We start from the raw sequence: 21,654 nt of genomic DNA, 5'->3' as shown, positions 1-21,654 counted from the left end.
TTAAAAAAAAAAAAATTCTGATGCCCATGGATTTGGAACAGAATTCCCAAATCAATGAAAATGGTCCAGCCTTCTTGAATACTGTGCATGTTTCTATCAGACCCATAAGAGACTAGATTGCAATTACGTCAACATATGAATTCACTGTAAGTGATTAAATATTATAAAGTTGAATACCTGATCTGGAAGATTCAACTTTCTGCTAAATCTTCTTAGGAGGCCCAAGCAGTTAGCAGAAGATTCTGTGATCAGCATGAGAAATATTACATATTTTATATTACATTTTTTCTGACCTTGCCTTTGTCAGGCTCCAGGTGATAGAAGAGCCTGGTAAATCCTGCTTTCCAGAAATAGTGCTTCGTTTATCCAGTCCGTGATATTTATTGCTTTTGGTCATTGCTGGATACATGCTGAATAACGTTCACTTTCTAGCTGAACATGTTTTTTTCTTTCTTTGTTTAACAGTTACCACAAAACTTCTAATTACCGCATTGCTGCCCAGTTTCAATGCCACATACTTTCTAATTTCAGCCATGGGGTCTTCCATTTACAGGCAGAACAGTCAATCTAATTTCTCTTGCTATTTCCCTTGGTCTCTAGGTTAAATATTTGTACAGTTGGCCCTTTGTGTCTTGTTGGTTGAGTCTGTGGACTTGTGAACTTTAATGATCTGTGTTTGGTAGAATTGGGGGTACTGTACCTGTGGGTATAGAGGGCCAGTTGTAGGACTTGAGCATCCGCCAATTTTGGAGTCCTCGTTGGTGCTGGAACCCTCGAGGATAATGAAGGAATGACTGTACTTTTATGAATTTTAGAAATCACTCTTCCCTATTTGCTTAGACCTGTTTCTCCTTTGTTATTTTTTCCCTTTCCACCCCAGGGGACCCTTTCCTTATTTAGAACTTTATTAAGTCCCATAGCTACACACTAGGCATCAAACTTTTTTCCTAGCAGGTGTTCATTGCTCTTTTCCTAACTAATTTCTCTCTTTCCTTTAACCCTTCTGCTCAGCACATTTTAATGTTCATATATTTTGTTTTTCTGAGATAATTATTCAACAGACATGAGGGTAAAGTGATTTGGCAGTATTTTCAAATTTTAGTAGAGAGTTAGTCTTTTTTAGTGTCCACTTCTCCACTTAAATTAAATTTGGTTGGTGGCTTAGACAGTAAAGAATCTGCCTGCAGTGCAGATCTGGGTTCGATCCCTGAGTTGGGAAGATCCCCTGGATGAGGGAATGGCTACCCACTCCAGTGTTCTTGCATGGAGAATTCCATGGACAGAGGAACCAGGCAGGCTACAGTCCATGGGGTCACAAAGAGTCAGACACAACTGAGCAACTAGCATTTTCACACTTCCACTTTCTCTAGTTTCTGAATTAAATTTGGCTGTAGTTTTCTGACTTGGGACTTAGATTGTTCTTACTTGAGTAATCAAAGAACATATCAAGCTTAAGTATGTTTTTTTCTCCTTTTTTTTGAGTTTGTTGGTGAGTGTAAACTGTGCTGACAGGGCCAGGCAGGTAACCTAAATGAATGAAGTAGGATGATGCCCTGTGTCTGCTCTGCAGACAATGGTGCTTGTGACCTAGTAGGCACCCAATAAATCTTTTCTGAATGAATGAATATTTTCAAATATCATTTAAAAAAAGAAGTCTGAATTTTTATATACTGCTTCTGGATTTTGAAATCATGGCAGATAGTTAAAAACTTTAAATAGTGTGTGGGTCAAATAAAACATGTTTCTCAAATTGCTAGTTTTACAAGCTTGTGACCTTTAACCTTTCATGTGCCATTAGCACTCACTTTCTGCTTCTCTTAAACCCTGGTTTGTATACTAGAGATTATATACTAGGGATGGGCTTCCCTGGTGTCTCAGTGGTAAAGAGTCTACCACATGCAGGAGATGTGGGTTTGATCCCTGGGTTGGGAAGATCCCCTGGAGAAGGAAATGGTAACTTACTTCAGTATTCTTGCCTGGGAAATCCCATGAACAGAGGATCCTGATGGGCTGCAGTCCATGGGCTTGCAAAAGAGTTGGATAAGACTTAGCAACTAAACAACACCACCACCACCACCACCAACAGCATACACTAGGGACAGGTCCGGTAGGGAAACCATGTGTGCGTGCATGCTTGATTGCTTCAGTTGTATTTGACTCTGTGCAACCCCTTGGACTATATAGACCGCCAGACTCCTCTATCCATGAGATTGTCCAGACAGAAATACTGGAGTGGGTTGCTGTGCCCTCCTACAGGGTATCTTCCTGACTTAGGGATCAAACCTGCATCTCCTCCATTGCAGGCAGATTTTTTTAACTGATGAGCCACTGGGGAAGCCCCCCAGGAAAGCCATGTGGGCCTCCAATTTAGATTTCTGACATTATCTCCACCCGAGAGATGAATGTGATCAGAGATGAATGTGATCATTTAAAATAAGCTAATTTAAACCTTATCTTGATGTTGCTTCCTTAAAAAATTTTTTTTTTTAATGTATTGAGACCTTCAGAAAAATAGAAGTGGCTGGACTGTCTCCTGACTCTGGGAGGTCCTGGCTGGTCTTGGAGATTCATATTCATACATACATTTTCCATGAAGACTCTAACTGGTCTATTCCTGGGAGGTTGTTTTTGTGGATTCTTGCACTTTGTTTTTCCCCCTGATGTTTTGAACATGTGTTCAGTTTGATACTTAGCATTTATTGCTTTGTGTTGTTTCCAGTTCATCCCCCGTTAGAACTAATGCTTCTTATTTCCTCTTGTTCTCTCCCCTTCTCTTGTGAGGTTTTTTTCCTTTTTGTTTTTCTTTTTAAATCAAGGAGTCTATTGTTTAGCATCTGTTTTGTTTTCTAAAAGGCTGTGTCTGTTTTTCTTTATCAGTTTCAGTGGGTAAAGTTTAATGGCCTAATAAATTAACAATATCATTTAAATGAGATTAGAATTTAAACTTTAGCCCATACTCACAAATTATCTCTTATTGGAGGGGCTAGTAATGCTTAGGTAGTGATTAGTTTCTAGTATCTATATTTAATTGAACTTATACATTTTTAAATTTAAGTGATACAATTTGTGCCTATTAATTGTTAATTCACCTTCTCTGTTCCATCTACATTGTTTGCTTTTTGTGCAAAGAAAACTTTTTTCTGTAACTCTATAGTGTTGTCTTTGAATCAAACATAAGTACTTTTCAGGTCATTTGACGTAGATGTCTCAAAGAAAATACCCTATTTTTGATGGTTTTAAACATTTTACTTTGAAGCAAGACCTTGAAATTTTATTCTAAGCTAGTATTTTAAATTATTTACATTTGCTACTCAGTTGCTTATTTTGCTTTTTCTGATTTATTACTGCAGGATTTTAAAAAATAGATTTATTTATCATTATTTTATACCTAGCCTCAAATACCACTTTATAAAGACTTACTTATCATTTTTCTGATTTGAATTATATATAACAAAAATCCTTTACAGACCTAACACTTTGTTTGCACACTTAATGCCAAAAACACTGAAAGAGCTGACTTGTTTGTTGAATCAAACAAGGAGAGTAATTTTTTCCCTTCAAACTTGCTGTTTATGTATCTTAAGGCATTTGGATATTCTGTTCTGGATTTTTACTTTCAGGGTTGGGTTTTAGTGAAAGAAGTTATGGGAGTGATTTACATGAACAGGGAAAGAATTTGGGCAGTTCTAACAAGCTCCCATGGCTCCTTTAGGTTGCTAATTCCACTGAACTAAGCTGATCTTAGTAGTCATCTGTGAACGTGTGAATGAGTAAATTTGTTGGTTTGAAATGTCTCGTGATGTTCCAAGGTTAAAATAGCTCATGCTGTTATTTTCAGGAGCTGGTGATGATACACGAACTTGGGGTCCACCTTTTGTGGGGACAGAAAGTACTTATTTTCTCAGTGTTAACCGAAATAAAAAAGTAAGAATATTACCCCCTTTTTGCTTTCTTTCTATAATCGTCTTGTAGTAACAAAACCTTTGATAGCATTGTGGCTCGTTTATTTCTACCCTTTTTTTTTGTGGATATAAGTAATATTTTCAAGAAGTGAGGTTTTATTCTATTCATTTGCCAGTTACCAAATAGAAACAGTAGACCTCTTTATTTTCCTTTTCTACTAACTTAAAACATATTGTGAGAATTTATAATGATTTTGAATGGAAATAATTTTATTAAGGAGAGAAATCACTTGATTCTTTTATGTTTGTTATTCTTTTATGTTTGTTATTCTTTTATGTTTGTTATTCTACGTTATATCTCCAAAGATATTATTTGAAATTATTTTACTGTAATCCTTGCTATCATTTTAACATATCCAAATTGCAAATAAAATCAGTAAAAATGATTTAAATGTTTCTTTCTGAGGAAAATACATTTACTTTAAGAAGAGAATTGATGATATGAATGGCTCTCTTAGTGAACTGTCAGTAATTTTTCTTTATCATAAAGAAACATCTTTATGATATTATTTTAATATGCTTATTTTTAATTTTTAGAGTATAGCTGTTAATATCAAGGATCCAAAAGGGGTGAAAATCGTCAAAGAGGTACAGTATGCTCTGTAGAAGGCATCTTACCCCCTGGGTTGTAATTAGGGATTTGAATATCAGAGTTAAAGTGTTTAAAACATGATTTTGTTGGCAGTCTGAAATTTTGCTCTAGATGTCTTTGAAGAGTTTGTTGCTGTTCAGTCACTCAGTTGTGTTGGACTCTTTGCAAACCCATGGACAGCAGCATGCCAGGCTTCCCTGTCCTTCATCTCCCGGAGCTTGCTCAAACTCATATACATTGAGTCTGTGATGCCATCCAACCATCTCATCCTCTGTCGTCCCCTTCTCCTCCTGCCTTCTTAGCCAACTTTCTAACTAGTTGGCTTTTCCCATCAGGTAGCTAAAGTATTGAAGTTTCAGCTTCAGCCTCAGTTCTTCCAATGAATATTCAGGACTGATTTCCTTTAGGATTGATTGGTTTGATCTCCTTGCAGTTCAACAGTTTAACTGCTTTTACAGTAAGTATGACTTGCTTTATACTTTCTGGTATATTGTGTATGACATCTCCATGGTGTCAGAGTGTTTAGTTATGGTGCTGTTGTCTATTGACTGAGTGCCTCCTTTGCATCAGATTTTAGGCCTGGGCACTTTGCTAATATTATTTTCTTAAATCTTCATAATTTGCTTTGAAAATGACATATTATAGCCTCATTTTCACAAGAGGCAAAATGGGTCTCAAGGGGCTTGAATGATTGTCTAAAGATCACAGAACTGATAAAGGGAAGAGCTGAAATTTGAACCCTGGGTCTACATCACTGTAGAGCCCAGTCTTTTTCTAACATTTATTCAGATGGTTAATGTGTCCAGACCTGATCTTGGCATCTTTCCTTGAGGGGACAGGGAAGCACAGTGGTTAGGGGCATATCTTAGTGTTCTCTTCTAGAATTTAAATCCTGCCTTCTTTAATTTCTAGCCATGTGACTTCAACAGGTTACTTAACTTCTTTATGTATCAGTTGCCTTATTTGTAAAATGAGGGCAATAATAATAACTACTTTTTAAAAGGTTTTTATTTTATATATATAGGGATGAGTGGCATGTGGGGTCTTAGTTCCCTGACCACGGATCAAACCTGTGACCCATGCAGTGGAAGCGCAGAGTCTTAATCACTGGTCCGCCAGAGAAGTCCAATAATACCCACTTCTTGCTGCTAAGTCGCTTCAGTAGTGTCCGACTCTGTGCAACCCCATAGACGGTGGCCCACCAGGCTCTCCTGTCCCTGGGATTCTCCAGGCAAGAACACTGGAGTGGGTTGCCATTTCCTTCTCCAATGCATGAAAGGAAAAAGTGAAAGTGAAGTCTCTCAGTCGTGTCCGACTCTTTGTGACCCCATGGTCTGCAGCCTACCAGGCTCCTCCGTCCATGGGATTTTCCAGGCAAGAGTACTGGAGTGGGGTGCCATTGCCTCCTCCAACCCACTTCTTAGGGTTGTTAGAATTGAATGAATATGTATAAAATGTATAGAAGGGTGCCTGCATAGTTAGCTCTCATTAAGCATTAGCTTTTCATTGCGATCACAAAAAAAGGCAATGCCAAAGAATGCTCAAACTATCTCACAATTGCACTCATCTCACACGCTAGTAAAGTAATGCTCAAAATTCTCCAAGTCAGGCTTTAACAGTACTTGAATTGTGAACTTCCGGGTGTTCAAGCTGGATTTAGAAAAGGCAGAGGAACCAGAGATCAAATTGCCAACATCCATTGGATCATCAAAAAAGCAAGAGAGTTCCAGAAAAACATCTACTTCTGTTTTATTGACTATGCCAAAGCCTTTGACTGTGTGGATTCCAATAAACTGTGGAAAATTCTTAAAGATATGGAAATATCAGCTCACCCTACCTGCCTCCTGAGATCTGTATGCAGGTCAATAAGCAACAGTTAGAACTGGACATAGAACAACAGACTGGTTACAAACTGGGAAAGGAGTCTGTTAAGGCTGTATATCGTCACCCTGCTTACTTAACTTATATTCCAAGTACATCCTGTGAAATTGCGGGCTGGATGATGCACAAGCTGGAATCAAGATTGCCGGGAGAAATATCAATAACATCAGATACACAGATGACACCACCCTATGGCAGAGAGTGAAGAAGAACTAAAGAGCCTCTTGATGAAAGTGAAAGAGGAGAGTGAAAATATTGGGTTAAAACTCAACATTCAGAAAACTAAGATCATGGCATCTGGTCCCATCACATCTTGGCAAATAGATGGGGAAACAATGGAAACAGTGAAAGACTTTATTTTGGGGGCTCCAAAATCACTGCAGATGGTGACTGTAGCCATGAAATTAAAAGATGCTCTTTGGAAGAAAAGCTATGACCAACCTAGACAGCATATTAAAAAGCAGAGACATTACTTTGCCAACAAAGGTCCGTCTAGTCAAAGCTATGGTGTTTTGAGTAGTCATGTATGGATGTGAGAGTTGGACTATGAAGAAAGCATGGAAGAATTGATGGTTTTGAACTGAGGTGTTGGAGAAGTCTCTTGAGAGTCCCTTAGACTGCAGAGAGATCAAACCTGTCAATCCTAAAGGAAATCAGTCCTGAATATTCATTGGAAGGACTGATGCTGAAGCTGAAACTCCAAAACTTTGGGCACCTGATGCAAAGAGCAGACTCATTGGGAAAGATCCTGATGCTGAGAAAGATCGAAGGCAGGAGGGGAAGTGGACGACAGAGGATGAGATGGTTGGATGGCATCACTGTCTCAATGGGCATGAGTTTGAGCAAACTCCAGGAGATTCTAATGGACATGGAAGCCTGGTGTGCTGCAGTCCATCAGGTTGCAAAGAGTTGGACACGACTGAGTGACTGAAGTGACTTACTGAGAGAATATTCTGATATTTTATCCTGAATTGTGAATATTTCAGACTTGATTTAAAAAATACTTTACAAGTTCATTAAAGTTATTCATCTAAAGTGTTAGATGAAAAAAAAAAATAAAGTGTTAGATGTGCTTTTTCCATCTAAAGTGTTAGATGGAATTCATAGCTCTTGCTCTCAAGACATCAGTGTACATTAGAGTATTTTAGGCCTACATGTATGATTCTAACCAAAAGAAAAGAATTTGCTGAGGTGTCTTTCTTACTCTCTTTGGATACTGCCTATGTCTTCCAGCATACTGTGATAGGTTTAAATTGTAACTTTATGGGCAGGGTTTCTCTTCAGATCTGATTGATAACAATGAAGTACATTTCAAGTAATTAAACTTAAATAGATTTTGTTGGGTCTTAAATCTATTGCTTTCAGCTAGTTATACCATTCATAAGTTTTATATCCGTGTTGTGAGTATGAATCATGGCCAGTAGAGCAGTGTCATGTGTCTTATTTTCCCCCAAAATCTTATCAGGAAAAATTCAAACATACAGAAAAGTTGCAGGAATAGTACAATGAATTCTTAAAATTTGTTTTCCATCGGTGAATGACAGCTTTTATTATTTTTCTCTCCTCTTTAATCCAAATTCCTTTTAAAATTATTTATTTTTAATTGGAGGATAATTGAGGAAGAGATGGTTGGATAGCATCACCAGCTCAATGGACATGAACTTGTGCAAACTCTGGGGGATAGTGAGGGACAGGGAGGCCTGGTGTGGTCTAGTCCATGGGGTTGCAAAGAGTCAGATATGTCTTATGGACTGAACAAACACCACAAGCAATTGCTTTATAATGTTGTGTTGGTTTCTGCCATGCAGCCACATGAATCAGCTGTGAGTGTACATATGTCTCCTCCCTCTCGAACCTCCCTCCCACCTCCATTCCACCTCTCTAAGTTGTCATAGAGCACCGAGTTGAGTTCTCTGTGTTGTACAGCAACTTCCCACTAGCTGTCATATGTAAAACATTACCATATGTTTTACATATGGTAATGTATATGTTTCAGCACTACTCTTTCAAGTCATCCCATCCTCTCCTTCTCCTTGTGGACTCTGTCCACAAGTCTACTCTCCATCTCTGTCTCTATTCCTGCCCTGCAAACAGGTTCATCAGTACCATTTTTCTAGATTCCATATATATTCATTATGGAATTTTTATTCAGTATTTGTTTTTCTCTTTCTGACTTATTTCACTCTGCATAACAGGCTTTAGGTTCATCCACCTCACTAGAACTGACTCAATTCATTCCTTTTTATGGCTGAGTAATATACCATTGTTTATATGTACCAAACTTCTTTTTTCATTCATCTGTTGATGGACATCTAGGTTGCTCCCAAGTCTTGTCTATGTAAATAATGCTGCAGTGAACATTGGGGTACATGTGTCTTTCTCAATTATGATTTTCTCAGGGTATATGCCCAGTAGTGGGATTGCTGGTTCATATGGTAGTTTTATTCTTAGTTTTTTAAAGGAATCTCCATACTATATCAGGTTACATTTTCACCAACAGTGTGAGAGGATTCTCTTTTCTCCACATCCTTTCCAGCATTTATTGTTTGTAGCTTTTTTTGGTGATGGCCATTCTGACTGGTGTGAGGTGATACCTCACTGTAGTTTTGATTTACATTTCAAAGTAAGTAGAAGACATCATGAAACTTTGCCTTTAAATCCTTCAGAAGATATCTCCTGGGGGTAGAGCTCAGGGATAGAGTGTGTGTTTGTAGAATACATCTCGTATGAGTAAGAACATCCTTGGAGGTACATTTAAAATTTATGGTTTTTTTAAACAGATAAATGTAGTTAAATTATTATCATTATTCCCCTTTATTCCTTGTCTTGTTCCTCCAATGTGTTCCTAAATTATATCTAATGAAAACAACTCAGAATTAAGTATCTGGTATTTCAATTGATTTTAATTTTTTTTAATGTGAGTGGAAAGAAGATTTTTTTTTTCCCAGAAGAAATGAAAAGGATGATGGCTTCTCCAACATGCAAAATTGTGCTTTTTTTTTTTTATTGTGGGCAAAATCTAGAATAGATTATTAGTTGATTTGTGAGCACCTCAGTGAGGAAGAGGTGATCACCAGTAAAACTAGGACTAAGTTGTTTTTCCCTCTCACTTTATTTCGTAGTAAATTCTTACATCAGGGAAATGTGATAAATGTTTGGTCTCCACTGAAGCAGTTGACTTGTATAAACCTTGTAGACAGTGTGGAGATCCATAAAACTCAGGGTGATTTCTGATGTGTCTGATTTCAGCACTGCACTGTTTAGAATTTTAACAAATGCCTTAGCTAATACTTTAGGGAACATACCTGTTCTTGAAATGAGTTCTCTCAAAACAGAGAGAGAAGGAGAATATGTCATATGGCAGACTCACCAAGAATCAGTATCTAGAAAATAGCTAGTATGCTGCTGTTGCTGCTAAGTCGCTTCAGTTGTGACCGACTCTGTGCGACCCCATAGATGGCAGCCCACCAGGCTCCCCCATCCCTGGGATTCTCCAGGCAAGAACACTGGAGTGGGTTGCCATTTCCTTCTCCAATGCATGAAAGTGAAAAGTCAAAGTGAAGTCGCTCAGTTGTGTCTGACTCCTAGCAACCCCATGGGATGCAGCCCACCAGGCTCCTCCATCCATGGGATTTTCCAGGCAAGAGTACTGGATTGGGGTGCCATTGCCTTCTCCGAATAGCTAGTATACATTTATTTAAAAGAAATGTTTATAAAATGGAGAAAAGAATAACTTATGTGCTATGTACTTTTCCAGGGATATTTTACCATTAAATATCAAATGCATACGTATTGAAATCTTGCGTAATAATAAAAGCTACTGGGGGACTCCCCTGGTGGCCCAGTGGCTAAGATTCTGCACTCCCAGTGCAGGGGGGCCTACTTAGGGAACGAGATCCCACATGCCACAACTAAGAGTTTGGATGCCACAACTAAAAAAGCCCACAGGTTGCAGACAGAAGTTCCCATGTGCTGTAACTAAGATCTGGCACAACCAAATAAATAAATAAACATTTTTTAAAAAGTTACTGGGCATCTTTATCAGTAGAACTCTTTAGCTCCTAAACTCAACTTTTCTGTATTTTTCTTATAACTTTATAGAGTCAGACTACTGACTCTTTTTAGAGCACAGCTCTTTTTAGCTTAATTTTTTTTTCTATTGTTACACAAGTAATGTCTGTTCATGGGCAAAAGATCACTATTTTAGCATATAATATAAAATCTCTTTATGTCCTTGTATGCTCATTTCTCCCGATAAACATAATATTATGTATATTGGTTTTTAAAATGTTTTTTGTTTACTTTATCCATTCTGAATACTTTTCTATTAGCATAGCTTATTCATTACATTTATTTTCTTGTCTTATTGAAAATTGATCAAATCAAGTTGAAAGTTGATGAATCAGATGAATTTGTGATTCATCTGACTATTTTATGTGATTTGAAATATAACTTATGATCCTATAGAAATCTAAAAATACAAATACCTTACAAAACTTTAAATCTAAAAATACAAATGCCCTACAAAAATAATTTTTATTGTGGTATAACATATATAACATAAAAATGTGGTTTAACCATTTGTACCACACAATTCAGTAGCACTGATTACATTCATAATGTAGTATAACCGTCACTGTTATGTATTTCCCATATGTTTCATTACCCCAAACAAACTCTGTACCCATTAAACAATAATTTTTCACTCCCGTCTCCCTCAGCTTCTGATAACCTCTAATTTACTTTCTGTCTTTATGAACTTGCCTATTTTAGATATTTCATGTAAGTGAAATCATACAATATGTGTACTTTTGTGTCTGGTTAATTTTACTTAGCATAATGTTTTCAAGTTTCATCCATGTTGTAACATGCATTAGAACTTTGTTCCTCTGTATGACTGAAAAATATTCGACTTTATGGATGGGAACATTTGTCTATTGATAACTACTTAGGTTGTTTCCACCTTTTGGCTATTGTGAATAATGCTGCAATGGACATTTGGATATAAGTACCTGTTCAAGTCCCTGCTTTCAAATATTTGTGGTATTTACCTAGGAATGGCATCTTTGGGTCATATGGTAATTCAGTGTTTAACTTTTTGAGGAACACACAGAGTTTTTAAAATTAAAAATAATTTATCAAATGTCATTTGCATAAGGTACTGTACGGCTAAGGCTAAGTCACTTCAGTTGTGTTTGACTCTGTGTGACCCCATAGACAGCAGCCCACCAGGCTCCCCCATCCCTGGGATTCTCCAGGCAAGAACATGGAGTGGGTTGCCATTTCCTTCTCCAATGCATGAAAGTGAAAAGTCAAAGTGAAGTTGCTCAGTCATGTCCGACTCTTAGTGACCCCATGGACTGCAGCCTACCAGGCTCCTCCATCCATGGGATTTTCCAGGCAAGAGTACTGGAGTGGGGTGCCATCGCCTACTATACTGTTAATATGTGCCATTCAAGTTCTGCAGCCAGGAGATGACTGGTATAGAAGCCTAGGTGTATTTGATGTCATTTGTTTTCCTTAGCGCCCACAGGAGAGCTTTGTAAGTAGTAGACAGAAACTCAGAACAGTATGTGGAACAAATTGAAGTGTAACTGTAGCCTTGTGTTTTATTTACACTAACACCCACTCTCCCCCTACATTTCCCAAGCAATACTTGGTAGAATTATTAGAATCATTAACAGTAAATAAACACATCTCAACTTGGGCTGTCCCTGGAGCATACTGCCCATGTGAGAAGCATCTCAAAAGTTAATTGGCACCTGAAATTTGGAAAGGATGTCTGTATGGCTTGAGATTTGGAGTGCATACCTGGAATCTGTTCTTCTCTGTCCTGTATCTTAATGTATTTATCATTCCTTTTCTGACAGGTGGTCACTTGGATCTCCAGTACCTCTGTTTCAGGAGATCTGGAGGATGACAGCTTATTTCCCTGAGATGCCTCCTAAGATCCCCTCTCCCTAAGTTTTGTTAAGTCAAATAGTTCCATGTATCCACTCCAAATTTGTTGACAACATAACAAATAGGCACTCCATTTATTTACGTTTCCATCTAAAGTTTATGTAAATTCAGTTATTTTCCATCTAGAGCAGAGGTTGGCAGACTGTGGACCAAGTCCGACTTGTTTTGCATAGCCCATGGACTAAGCATGAATTTTACATTGTTAAAGATCATTAAAGAAAAATAAATATGTGACAGGGAATGTATGTGGCCTGGAAAGGCTAAAGTATTTGTTGTTTGATATTTTATGGAAAAAAGTTTGTCTACCCTGGCCCAGACTTATTCTATTTCATTAGTTTGTGTGTGTGAGAATGTATCTATGTTACATGGCAATTAAAAAATTGTTGAATAGTTATTAGGCACTTGGATATGGTTAAGAATTATGTCATGAATTTTTCTATATGACCTCGTACAATTTTTTGTGATATTTTCAGAAGATACGTAGTCACAATTGAGATTTTGAAAAGAAGTTTAAGGTTTCAGTGGTTTGTTTTCCTCTATTTCATATATTAGTAATCTGGGAATCAAAACTGGGGTCTTGTTTCTGACAGTTATTGATTTACTGAGTTATAGTTTAGCATTTTTTTTTTTAGTCATTCATTAAATACATTTAAAACTCTTTGGGAAGGAAGCATCTGGAAAGTGTGAAAGCAATTGACAAGAGTTTACAAGTGTTAGGTGCCAATATGTACATGTTGTAATGATGTAATGTATCATGTAATATAAGGATAAGTAAGGATAAGAATAAGGATAGGGTTGTAAAGACGTGTTTAGTTTTAAAGGAGTTAAAAGATATTTTTCATGTATTTTATGTCCTTATAGTCTAATTTTTTAAATTTCTGAGAATATACTTGGACAGACCACACAGCCTAGATATTTCTTACATTTAACGTAAGCAGAATCCACTTAACACTATGGTATTAACTGAACATTTTAATAGCCATTGTTTAATTGACAGTCATACCTCAAGTAGTTGATTAGAGCCTTCACGTCTATCTAATTACACCTTGTAATTCTACTTTTCCTGTGATTTTTCTGAGCTTTTAGAAAGTGAGGATAATTGTGTTTACTGAAATCAGAATTCATGTGGGGATTTGTTGAAAGTTAGGGAGTCCCTTAAGTCTGACTTGTCTTCATTTCTTCCTTCAGCTTGCGGCTGTTTGTGATGTATTTGTAGAGAACTATGTCCCTGGCAAACTGTCTGCGATGGGCCTGGGCTATGAAGATATAGACAAGATTGCACCTCACATTGTCTACTGTTCCATCACAGGTATTTCCACCCCACACCCTTGTCAGTGAGGAGCTTTTCCAGGTTCTGTGTCTTTCTGTACATAAGAAACCTCTCACTAGCACTGGTTTTCTCAAAGTGGTTCTGCTCTCCTTCCCTGCCAAGCCATTTTAGGTTGTTGAAAATTAATCATTAAAGAACATTAATGCAGATGAACAATTTTCATATATTTACTGGCTGTTTGTATTTCTTCTGTGAATTTGTCTGCCTGTGAAAGTGTTAGTTGCTCAGTTGTGTCCGACTCTTTGCAACCCCATGGACAACCCACCAGGCCCCTCTGTCCATGAGGTTTTCTAAGCAAGAATACTGGAGTGGGTTGCCATTCCCTTCTCCAGGGAATCTTCTAGACCCAGGGATCGAACCCTGGTCTCCTGCATTGCAGGCAGATTCTTTACAGGAAATTTTTCTATAGAAATTTGGCAAATACCAACAGAGTACTATTATTAACTCATATGTAGAATTACAGGTGAAATATTCATTGGCTCTAAGATAGCATAGGAACTCAACATATCATTTCAGTATATTCAAAGGTACTAAGCCAAGTAAAGGAAAAGAGTGCTATAAAGTATTCTACATTGTTCAGCTCTTGGTGGTGAACTGTGTGTGTGTGTTTATGTCTTTAGGCTAAAGGGAAAAATATTGAATTAGTTATCTTTACATAGTTTATAAGCACTTAACTATTAATTAGGGATATAGTATTAAAAATTATTCTTAAAATATAAAGTTATAGTGATAGCATTTATGAGAATAATTGATAATATTTTCAGCTTTTATTAATTCATCCACCAAATATATTTACTGCAAGTCTGTGATCCCCCAGGCAGTATTCTAAGGTTCCGAGATACAGCAGTGAGTAACACATATTCATGCTCTACAGCAGATTTACATTCTAGGTTAGGGAGATATTAAATAAGTAAACAGATTCTCTTTTGTGTTTTGTTTTTTTTGTAGTTGAGTCTAGAGGCAAATAGGACAAGGGAGATGAGGGAAGGATAGTCTGTTTTATACTGGGAGGTGAGACAAGGCTTCATTGATAATGGGAACATTTAAGCAGAGACTTGAATGAAATAAAGGAGTGAATCATATAGATGTTGGCAGTGAGGGTTTCAGGCAAAGGGACCAGCAAGTGCAAAGGACCTGAGCTGAGACTGCATTGGGCATATTTGAGGGCCTGCAAGGAGGGCTGAAACAGTAAATGAAGGAAAATGTAACAGAAAGAAAATAAGAGACATGGTGGCTAGTAAAGACTTGTGGACTGCTCTTAAAGAATTAGGCTTTTACTTTGAGTGAGTTTGTAAGATAATAGAGAGTTTTAAGCAGAGGAATGGTACAATCTGATGTATTTTTAAAAGGATCACTCTAGCTACTATGTTGAGAATAGATTGTTGAGTGCAGGGTAGAAGTGGAAGAATAGTTATGAAACTATTGAAATAGTCCAGACTAAAGATGATGGGGACTTGAATTAGGAATTAGGGTGATAGCAAGCTAGTTGAAAAGTGATAGAATTCTGAAGGTTTTTGAGAAAAGTAGATAAGGTTCTCAGATGGATGGGATGTATCAGAGAAAGACTGGAGTTAAAGATGACTCTAAGGTTTTGGCCTGAGCAATCAGAAAAATTGCTGTTTACAGAGTTGAGTGAGACTGCGGAAAGATGTTTTGGTGGGGAGAATGTCAAGAGTTTGGATTTGGAATGTCAAGAGTCTAGCTTGAGATCGCTATAGGTATCTAAGAGGAGATGTAGGGTAATTGCTTGGATCGAATTGTCAGGAGATGTAAAATTTTATAGTTATGAACAAATACATCGTATTTGAAACCTGTGTTTGATCATTTATAGAGTGAGTGTAGACAGAAAAAGGAGAGTGTGAGTGTGTGAGCCTGATGCATTCCAAGTAGTAGATGTTTAGGAGATAATGATGAAACAGTGAAGGAGGTTGTGAAGGAATTTTCAATGAGGTAGGAGGAGAACCTCCAGAGGTAAAGGGAGGAAAGCATTTATTTTCATAGATGGTTTAGGCAGAAAAACATAAAACATAAAGCATAAAGAATATATGAACCTGAATTACTTGCATCTTCTAGATTCACCATGCTCGCCCTCACGGCAAAACATTTACACACGATGTTCCCATTGCTTGAAATCCTGATCCTCTGCCACACCCAGTGACTCTCTCTTTGCCCTTTAGATCTCACCTTGGTTGTCATTGCTTCTGTGCAGACATTTTTTCTTGATCCCTGAAGGTTGGGTTGACTGTTGTCGATCATATTTTGTATTTGCCACTTTTCTTGTCTGTCTCATCCACTATCCTGCAGGCTTTTGTTCTTTTCTTTTATTAAAAAAAATATTTATTTATTTGACTACACCAGGTCTTACTTGTGGCTTGCAGGGTCTTCGATCTCTGTTGTGGCATGCAGGATCATAGCTGAGATATGTGGGATCTAGTTCCATGACCAGAGATCCAGCCTGGGCCCCCTACACTGGGAGCGCAGAGTCTTAGCCATTGGACCATCAGGGAAGTCCCTGTCGGCTCTTGTTCTATTCTCAGTTCCACCCACAGTGCAGAGCACATGGTGGGGAGTTTCTTAAATCAATGAATGAATAATCGTAACTTGACTGAAGAGTTTTTAATAGTTGCAATTTTTTTAGAGTACCACTTTTCAGGGTAAGTGGTAAAAGTTATGTTTACATTTTCCAAGGACGCTTTCAGAGGATAGCCTGGGCTTAGGGCATTGTTGGCCTAGTCTGTTATTTCTTATATAATTTGTCCATAGCACTATATAATGATCATTAATTTAAAGTACCTAAAGAGTCTAACCCCGGAGGAGGAAATGGCAACCCACTCCAGTATTCTTGCCTGGAAAATCCCATGGACAGAGGAGCCTGGTGGGCTACAGACTGTGGTGTTGCAAAGAGTCAGACAAGACTGAGTGACTGAGCACACACATACAGGGTCTACATCATGAAGTAAATATTCAGTTGCTGTTAGGTCACTATGCCTTAGATTATTTCCTAAGACAGAAAAGTGAAAGTGAAAGTCTCTCAGTTGTGGCCGACTCTTTGTGACACTGGAGACTATACAGTCCGTGGAATTTTCCAGGCCAGAATACTGGAATGGGTAGCCTTTCCTTTCTCCAGGGGATCTTCCCAACCCAGGGATTGAACCCAGGTCTCCTGCATTGCAGGCAGATGCTTTACCAGCTGAGCCACAAGAGAAACCCCAAAATACTGAAATGGCTAGCCTATCCCTTCTCCAGCGGATCTTCCCAACCCAGGAATCGAACTGGGGTCTTCTGCATTGCAGGCGGATTTTTTACCAACTGAGCTATCAAAGGAAACTAGTATATTAAAAACATATTTAAAAAAAGAACCAAGCAAACTTTACTTCTTATATTTCAGTAAAATTTATCTTAAAATTAATACCTATCTGAAAATCTTGTTTCACTGTAAAAGCTGCAAAAATGTTATTTTAAAAATATTTATTACTTGTAAAATTATAATAACCGAAATACCCCTATTTCTCTTCATTCGGTTAATTGATATAATACTTTGACTAGGACATATTACTTCAGTATGAAGTGTGCTTTTCATGGTAAATTATCTTATGTGGTGGTATTTTTATATAAAATAAACATAATTGCAACATTTGGCTGATTGTTATTTTAGATAGGATGAACAGCCCGGTGCCATTAACTTCTCTTCTGACTCAGCACTAGGGATAGGTTCTGTTCATAGCAGATCTTTACCACTACATCTGACTCTTTTTCAGATGTACTATTATATAGATGTACTATTATATAGACGTGTAATCACACTTTTGTTTTTTGTATATCAATACTTATATGAGTGACAGGGTGAGATTTTTCCTTAGACTCTCACAATACAATGGACAGGTTGAGGTCTAAAATATTAAATAGGTGAACTATTATCCGAATTACCCTACTGCTGTAAAAATTCTGCATAACTACCAAATGCAAAATCTCACATGACAGTAAGTGTTTATTTCTCCTTCTTGTGAATGTGGGTTGGCTGGAATTCAGTTCATCTAGACTTGTTAGGTTGGGTTCCAAGTTGCAGGTCTGCTCCGCACATGTCTTAGACTCCTTACACGAGTGGCTACCAAGTGCAAGTTCTCCTCATGGGGAAAGAGCACAAGAGAACAAAATCTCACAAGCACATTTAAGGCCTCTCTCTGCTCATGTCACTCCTGCTAATATTCCTTTGATCAAGGCAAGTCATCTGGCCAAACCTAACACCAACAGGTGGTTCAGTGTACTATTCCAGTGACAGGAACTACAAAGTCACATTGAAAAGGGCCTGGAATCTGGGAAGGGTGAAGATTGAGAATAATAAAATATTTCATCACATCACCCAGCTAAATAAAATGTTAATCCCTTTGGAAAGCCTCACACCTCCCCAAAGTTTCACAGCTGTATCTAACTATGGTTAGAATCAAAAGTTCTTCTGGGCTTGGTTTTGTGACTGGGGAATTTCTCGATTTTCTTCCAGTTCTCAGATCCTGTATTAACATTTTAGTGTGGTAAAGGGCCTTGGAGATAGATGATATAATCCAGTGCATGCTAAGTCACTTCAGTCATGTCTGACTCTTTGCGACCCCATGTGCTGTATAGCCCACCAAGTTCCTCTGTCCATGGGATTTTCCAGGCAAGAATACTGGAGTGGGTTGCCATTTCCTCCTTCAGGGGTCTTCCCAACCCAGGGATTGAACCGTGTCTCCTGTGGCTCCTGCACTACAGACGGGTTCTTTATTGTTGAGCCACTGGGAAGCCTGATACAGTCTAGTGGTTCTCAGCTAAGGGGAGAATGGGAGTATCATGCTTTTTGCTAACAGGGATGGGGTGTGAAGGGGTGGTGTGGAGAGGCAGGTGTGGTCTGAAAAAGCAGCTCTCCTGATTCTATAGTCCTCTCCCCACCTCCTGACAGTCAGTAGAAAAACATTCACATAGCTCATTCTCTTTTCTTTCCTGATAAGGAAACAGATCCAGAACACCTAAGGGACCTAAGGTCACACAGCTATTTAACGGAAAATGGGTTTAAAACTCAGGCTCCTTGACTTAGGGTTAAGTGCTTCTATGCTTTTTCTGTTTAGACACACATCATTGTTAAGTGATGACATGGACTTTGTGACTACAAGACACTGAGCAGCTCTACTTGAGATTATATATTTTTGTTATTCTCTTTCATGTGTTGTTGATCATATTTGCACTGGTGGAAGTCATGAACAAATCTGCTCATCAGGGAGTTGAAATTTCAACAGATTCTTTTGGAAGCAACCCTCCTTTGTGAGTCATGAGTTTGTGTGTATATAAAGCAAGGGCCATTTCTCTCTCTTTTTTTTAGAAGTTTGATATTCTTGGTAATAAATGTTTGTTTTTTATTTTTTAATAAGACTGATTAGATCAGTCTAAAGTTGCACATGTTATTATTGGGATCCTGGACTTGCCTGATGTTTCCCAGCAGTACTGATGTCTTGTCAGTGCTTTCCAAGCACAAATAATCTGTTCTCACTCACATGTTGGCCTTCTTACTGATGAGAGTAATCTTAGAATGGCCGGGAGATTTACTGTAATGCATTCTGACAGTTGTGTGGTTGAGACTGCCTCAGTCTGTGAAATCTGGTCTGCAGGACAAAAATGCTGGACTGATCACAGGGGAGGAAGGACCTGATTATTTTTATTAGCATGGTCCTCTTAACATTTCAGAAGAAGCTGCATGTGAACATTAGGGGGCAGTGTTTAAAAAGCTATAATTCACCAGAAATCCCTTTTTGAGAAAACTGTAGTGTTGCCTGTGTACAACTGGGTAGAGAATCACTGAAAGGACATATCTGTATATTTTCAGAAGTATTTTTTTCCAAGGTGACCGTTCTCCACTTCTCTATACGTTTATAAGTATAATGATATTTTCCTTTGCAATTTATTTTTTTTTAGTATTGTAAAAATATATTTTTCTTTTAATTTTTAAATTGAAATGTAGCTGACATACAGTTTATATTACTTCCAAGTGTGCAACATAGTGATTTTGTATTTTTACATTATGAAATTGATCACCATAATAAGTCTAGTAACCATCTGACATCATATAAAGTTATTGCAAGATTATTGCAATATTCTGATTTTATTCAATAGAACCTTCTATTCTTCTTAGTGAGTCAGCTAACAGTTTGCAAATTTTGTTTATCTTTTCAAAGAACCAGCTTTTAGTTTCACTGATCTTTTTTAATTGTCTTTTTGGTCTTTATTTCATTTATCCTCTCTGATCTTCCTTCTATGAACTTTGGGATTCATTTGTTCTTTTTCTAATTTTTTTAGGTGTAAGTTTAAATTGCTTGAGACTTTTCTGTTTCTTTTTTTTTTTGAAGTATATTTTTTTAATATAAATTTATTTATTTTAATTGGAGGCTAATTACTTTACAATATTGTATTGGTTTTGCCATACATCAACATGAATCCGCCATGTGTGTACACGTGTTCCTCATCCTGAACCCCCTCCCACCTCCCTCCCATCCCTCTGGGTCATCCCAGTGCACCAGCCCCGAGCATCCTGTATCATGCATTGAACCTGGACTGGCGATTTGTTTCACATATGATATTATACATGTTTCAATGCCATCCTCCCAAATCATCCCACCCTCGCCCTCTCCCACAGAGTCCAAAAGACTGTTCTATACATCTGTGTCTCTTTTCCTGTCTTGCATACAGGGTTATCGTTACCATCTTTCTAAATTCCATATACATGTGATAGTATACTGTATTGGTGTTTTTCTTTCTGGCTTACATCACTCTATATAATAGGCTCCAGTTTCATCCACCTCATTAGAACTGATTCAAATGTATTCTTTTTAATGGCTGACTAATACTCCATTGTGTATATGTACCACAGCTTTCTTATCCATTCATCTGCTGATGGACATCTAGGTTGCTTCCATGTCCTGGCTATTATAAACAGTGCTGCGATGAACATTGGGGTACATGTGTCTCTTTCAATTCTGGTTTCCTCGGTGTGTATGCCCAGCAGTGGGATTGCTGGGTCATATGGCAGTTCTATTTCCAGTTTTTTAAGGAATCTCCACACTGTTCTCCATAGTGGCTGTACTAGTTTGCATTCTTACCAACAGTGTAAGAGGGTTCCCTTTTCTCCACACCCTCTCCATTGTTTACTGCTTGTAGACTTTTGGATCGCAGCCATTCTGCCTGCTGTGAAATGGTACCTCATTGTGGTTTTGATTTGCATTTCTCTGATAATGAGTGATGTTGTGCATCTTTTCATGTGTTTGTTAGCCATCTGTATGTCTTCTTTGGAGAAATGTCTATTTAGTTCTTTGGCCCATTTTTTGATTGGGTCGTTTATTTTTCTGGAATTGAGCCACAGGAGTTGCTTGTATATTTTTGAGATTAATTCTTTGTCAATTGCTTCATTTGCTATTATTTTCTCCCATTCTGAAGGCTGGGCAATTTAATCTTGAGTTTACCTTCTTTCCTTTGTATCTTCTGAGCATTAGTTACACAAATTTAGCAATAAGAATGCTCTCTACCACATTTTAAAGTATTTATTTTTTCTTCATGTTAACTTCACTGCTGTTTCTTTCTAAAAGGATAAACATTACATTATGTTATTGACTAGACTAATTTTGTAGTAGTAACATTGTATATACCCTTTAAATAAAATTTTCAATTTTCTTTTAAGAAAAGTTTTTTGCAAGGTACTTTTTTGATTTTTGAAAACAAGTTGCAACACATGATATACAGAATAATGTTATTCATATACAGTTAAAATCATATAAAATATATCTTTCTTGGTACTTTACTCATATGTGATTAGAAGTATAAAGATATGCATGGTAATGAAAAATTGTTTAAGAGAATGATTACCCCTGGGGGAGGGAGAGATGGGGCACAGGGAAGGGATGCGCATAGGA

General features: G+C 37.6%; 1 protein-coding gene across 5 annotated transcripts in view; it reads left to right on the top strand.

Annotated features, from left to right (window-relative positions):
- SUGCT (succinyl-CoA:glutarate-CoA transferase) overlaps positions 1–21,654 on the top strand; it is a 783,088-nt gene that overhangs the window by 17,668 nt on the left and 743,766 nt on the right. For all 5 annotated transcript variants that reach the window (XM_010829093.1, XM_010829095.1, XM_010829091.1 and 2 more), the window contains exons 4-6: positions 3,839–3,924; positions 4,500–4,550; positions 13,585–13,705. In XM_010829093.1, coding sequence (XP_010827395.1) covers positions 3,839–3,924; positions 4,500–4,550; positions 13,585–13,705 — 258 coding nt within the window. The remainder of the gene's footprint in view (positions 1–3,838; positions 3,925–4,499; positions 4,551–13,584; positions 13,706–21,654) is intronic.

Source organism: Bison bison, unplaced genomic scaffold, assembly GCF_000754665.1.
Source record: "Bison bison bison isolate TAMUID 2011002044 unplaced genomic scaffold, Bison_UMD1.0 scf7180017864499, whole genome shotgun sequence".
Lineage (NCBI taxonomy): Eukaryota > Metazoa > Chordata > Mammalia > Artiodactyla > Bovidae > Bison > Bison bison.
This window is presented reverse-complemented; position numbering and strand designations above follow the sequence as displayed.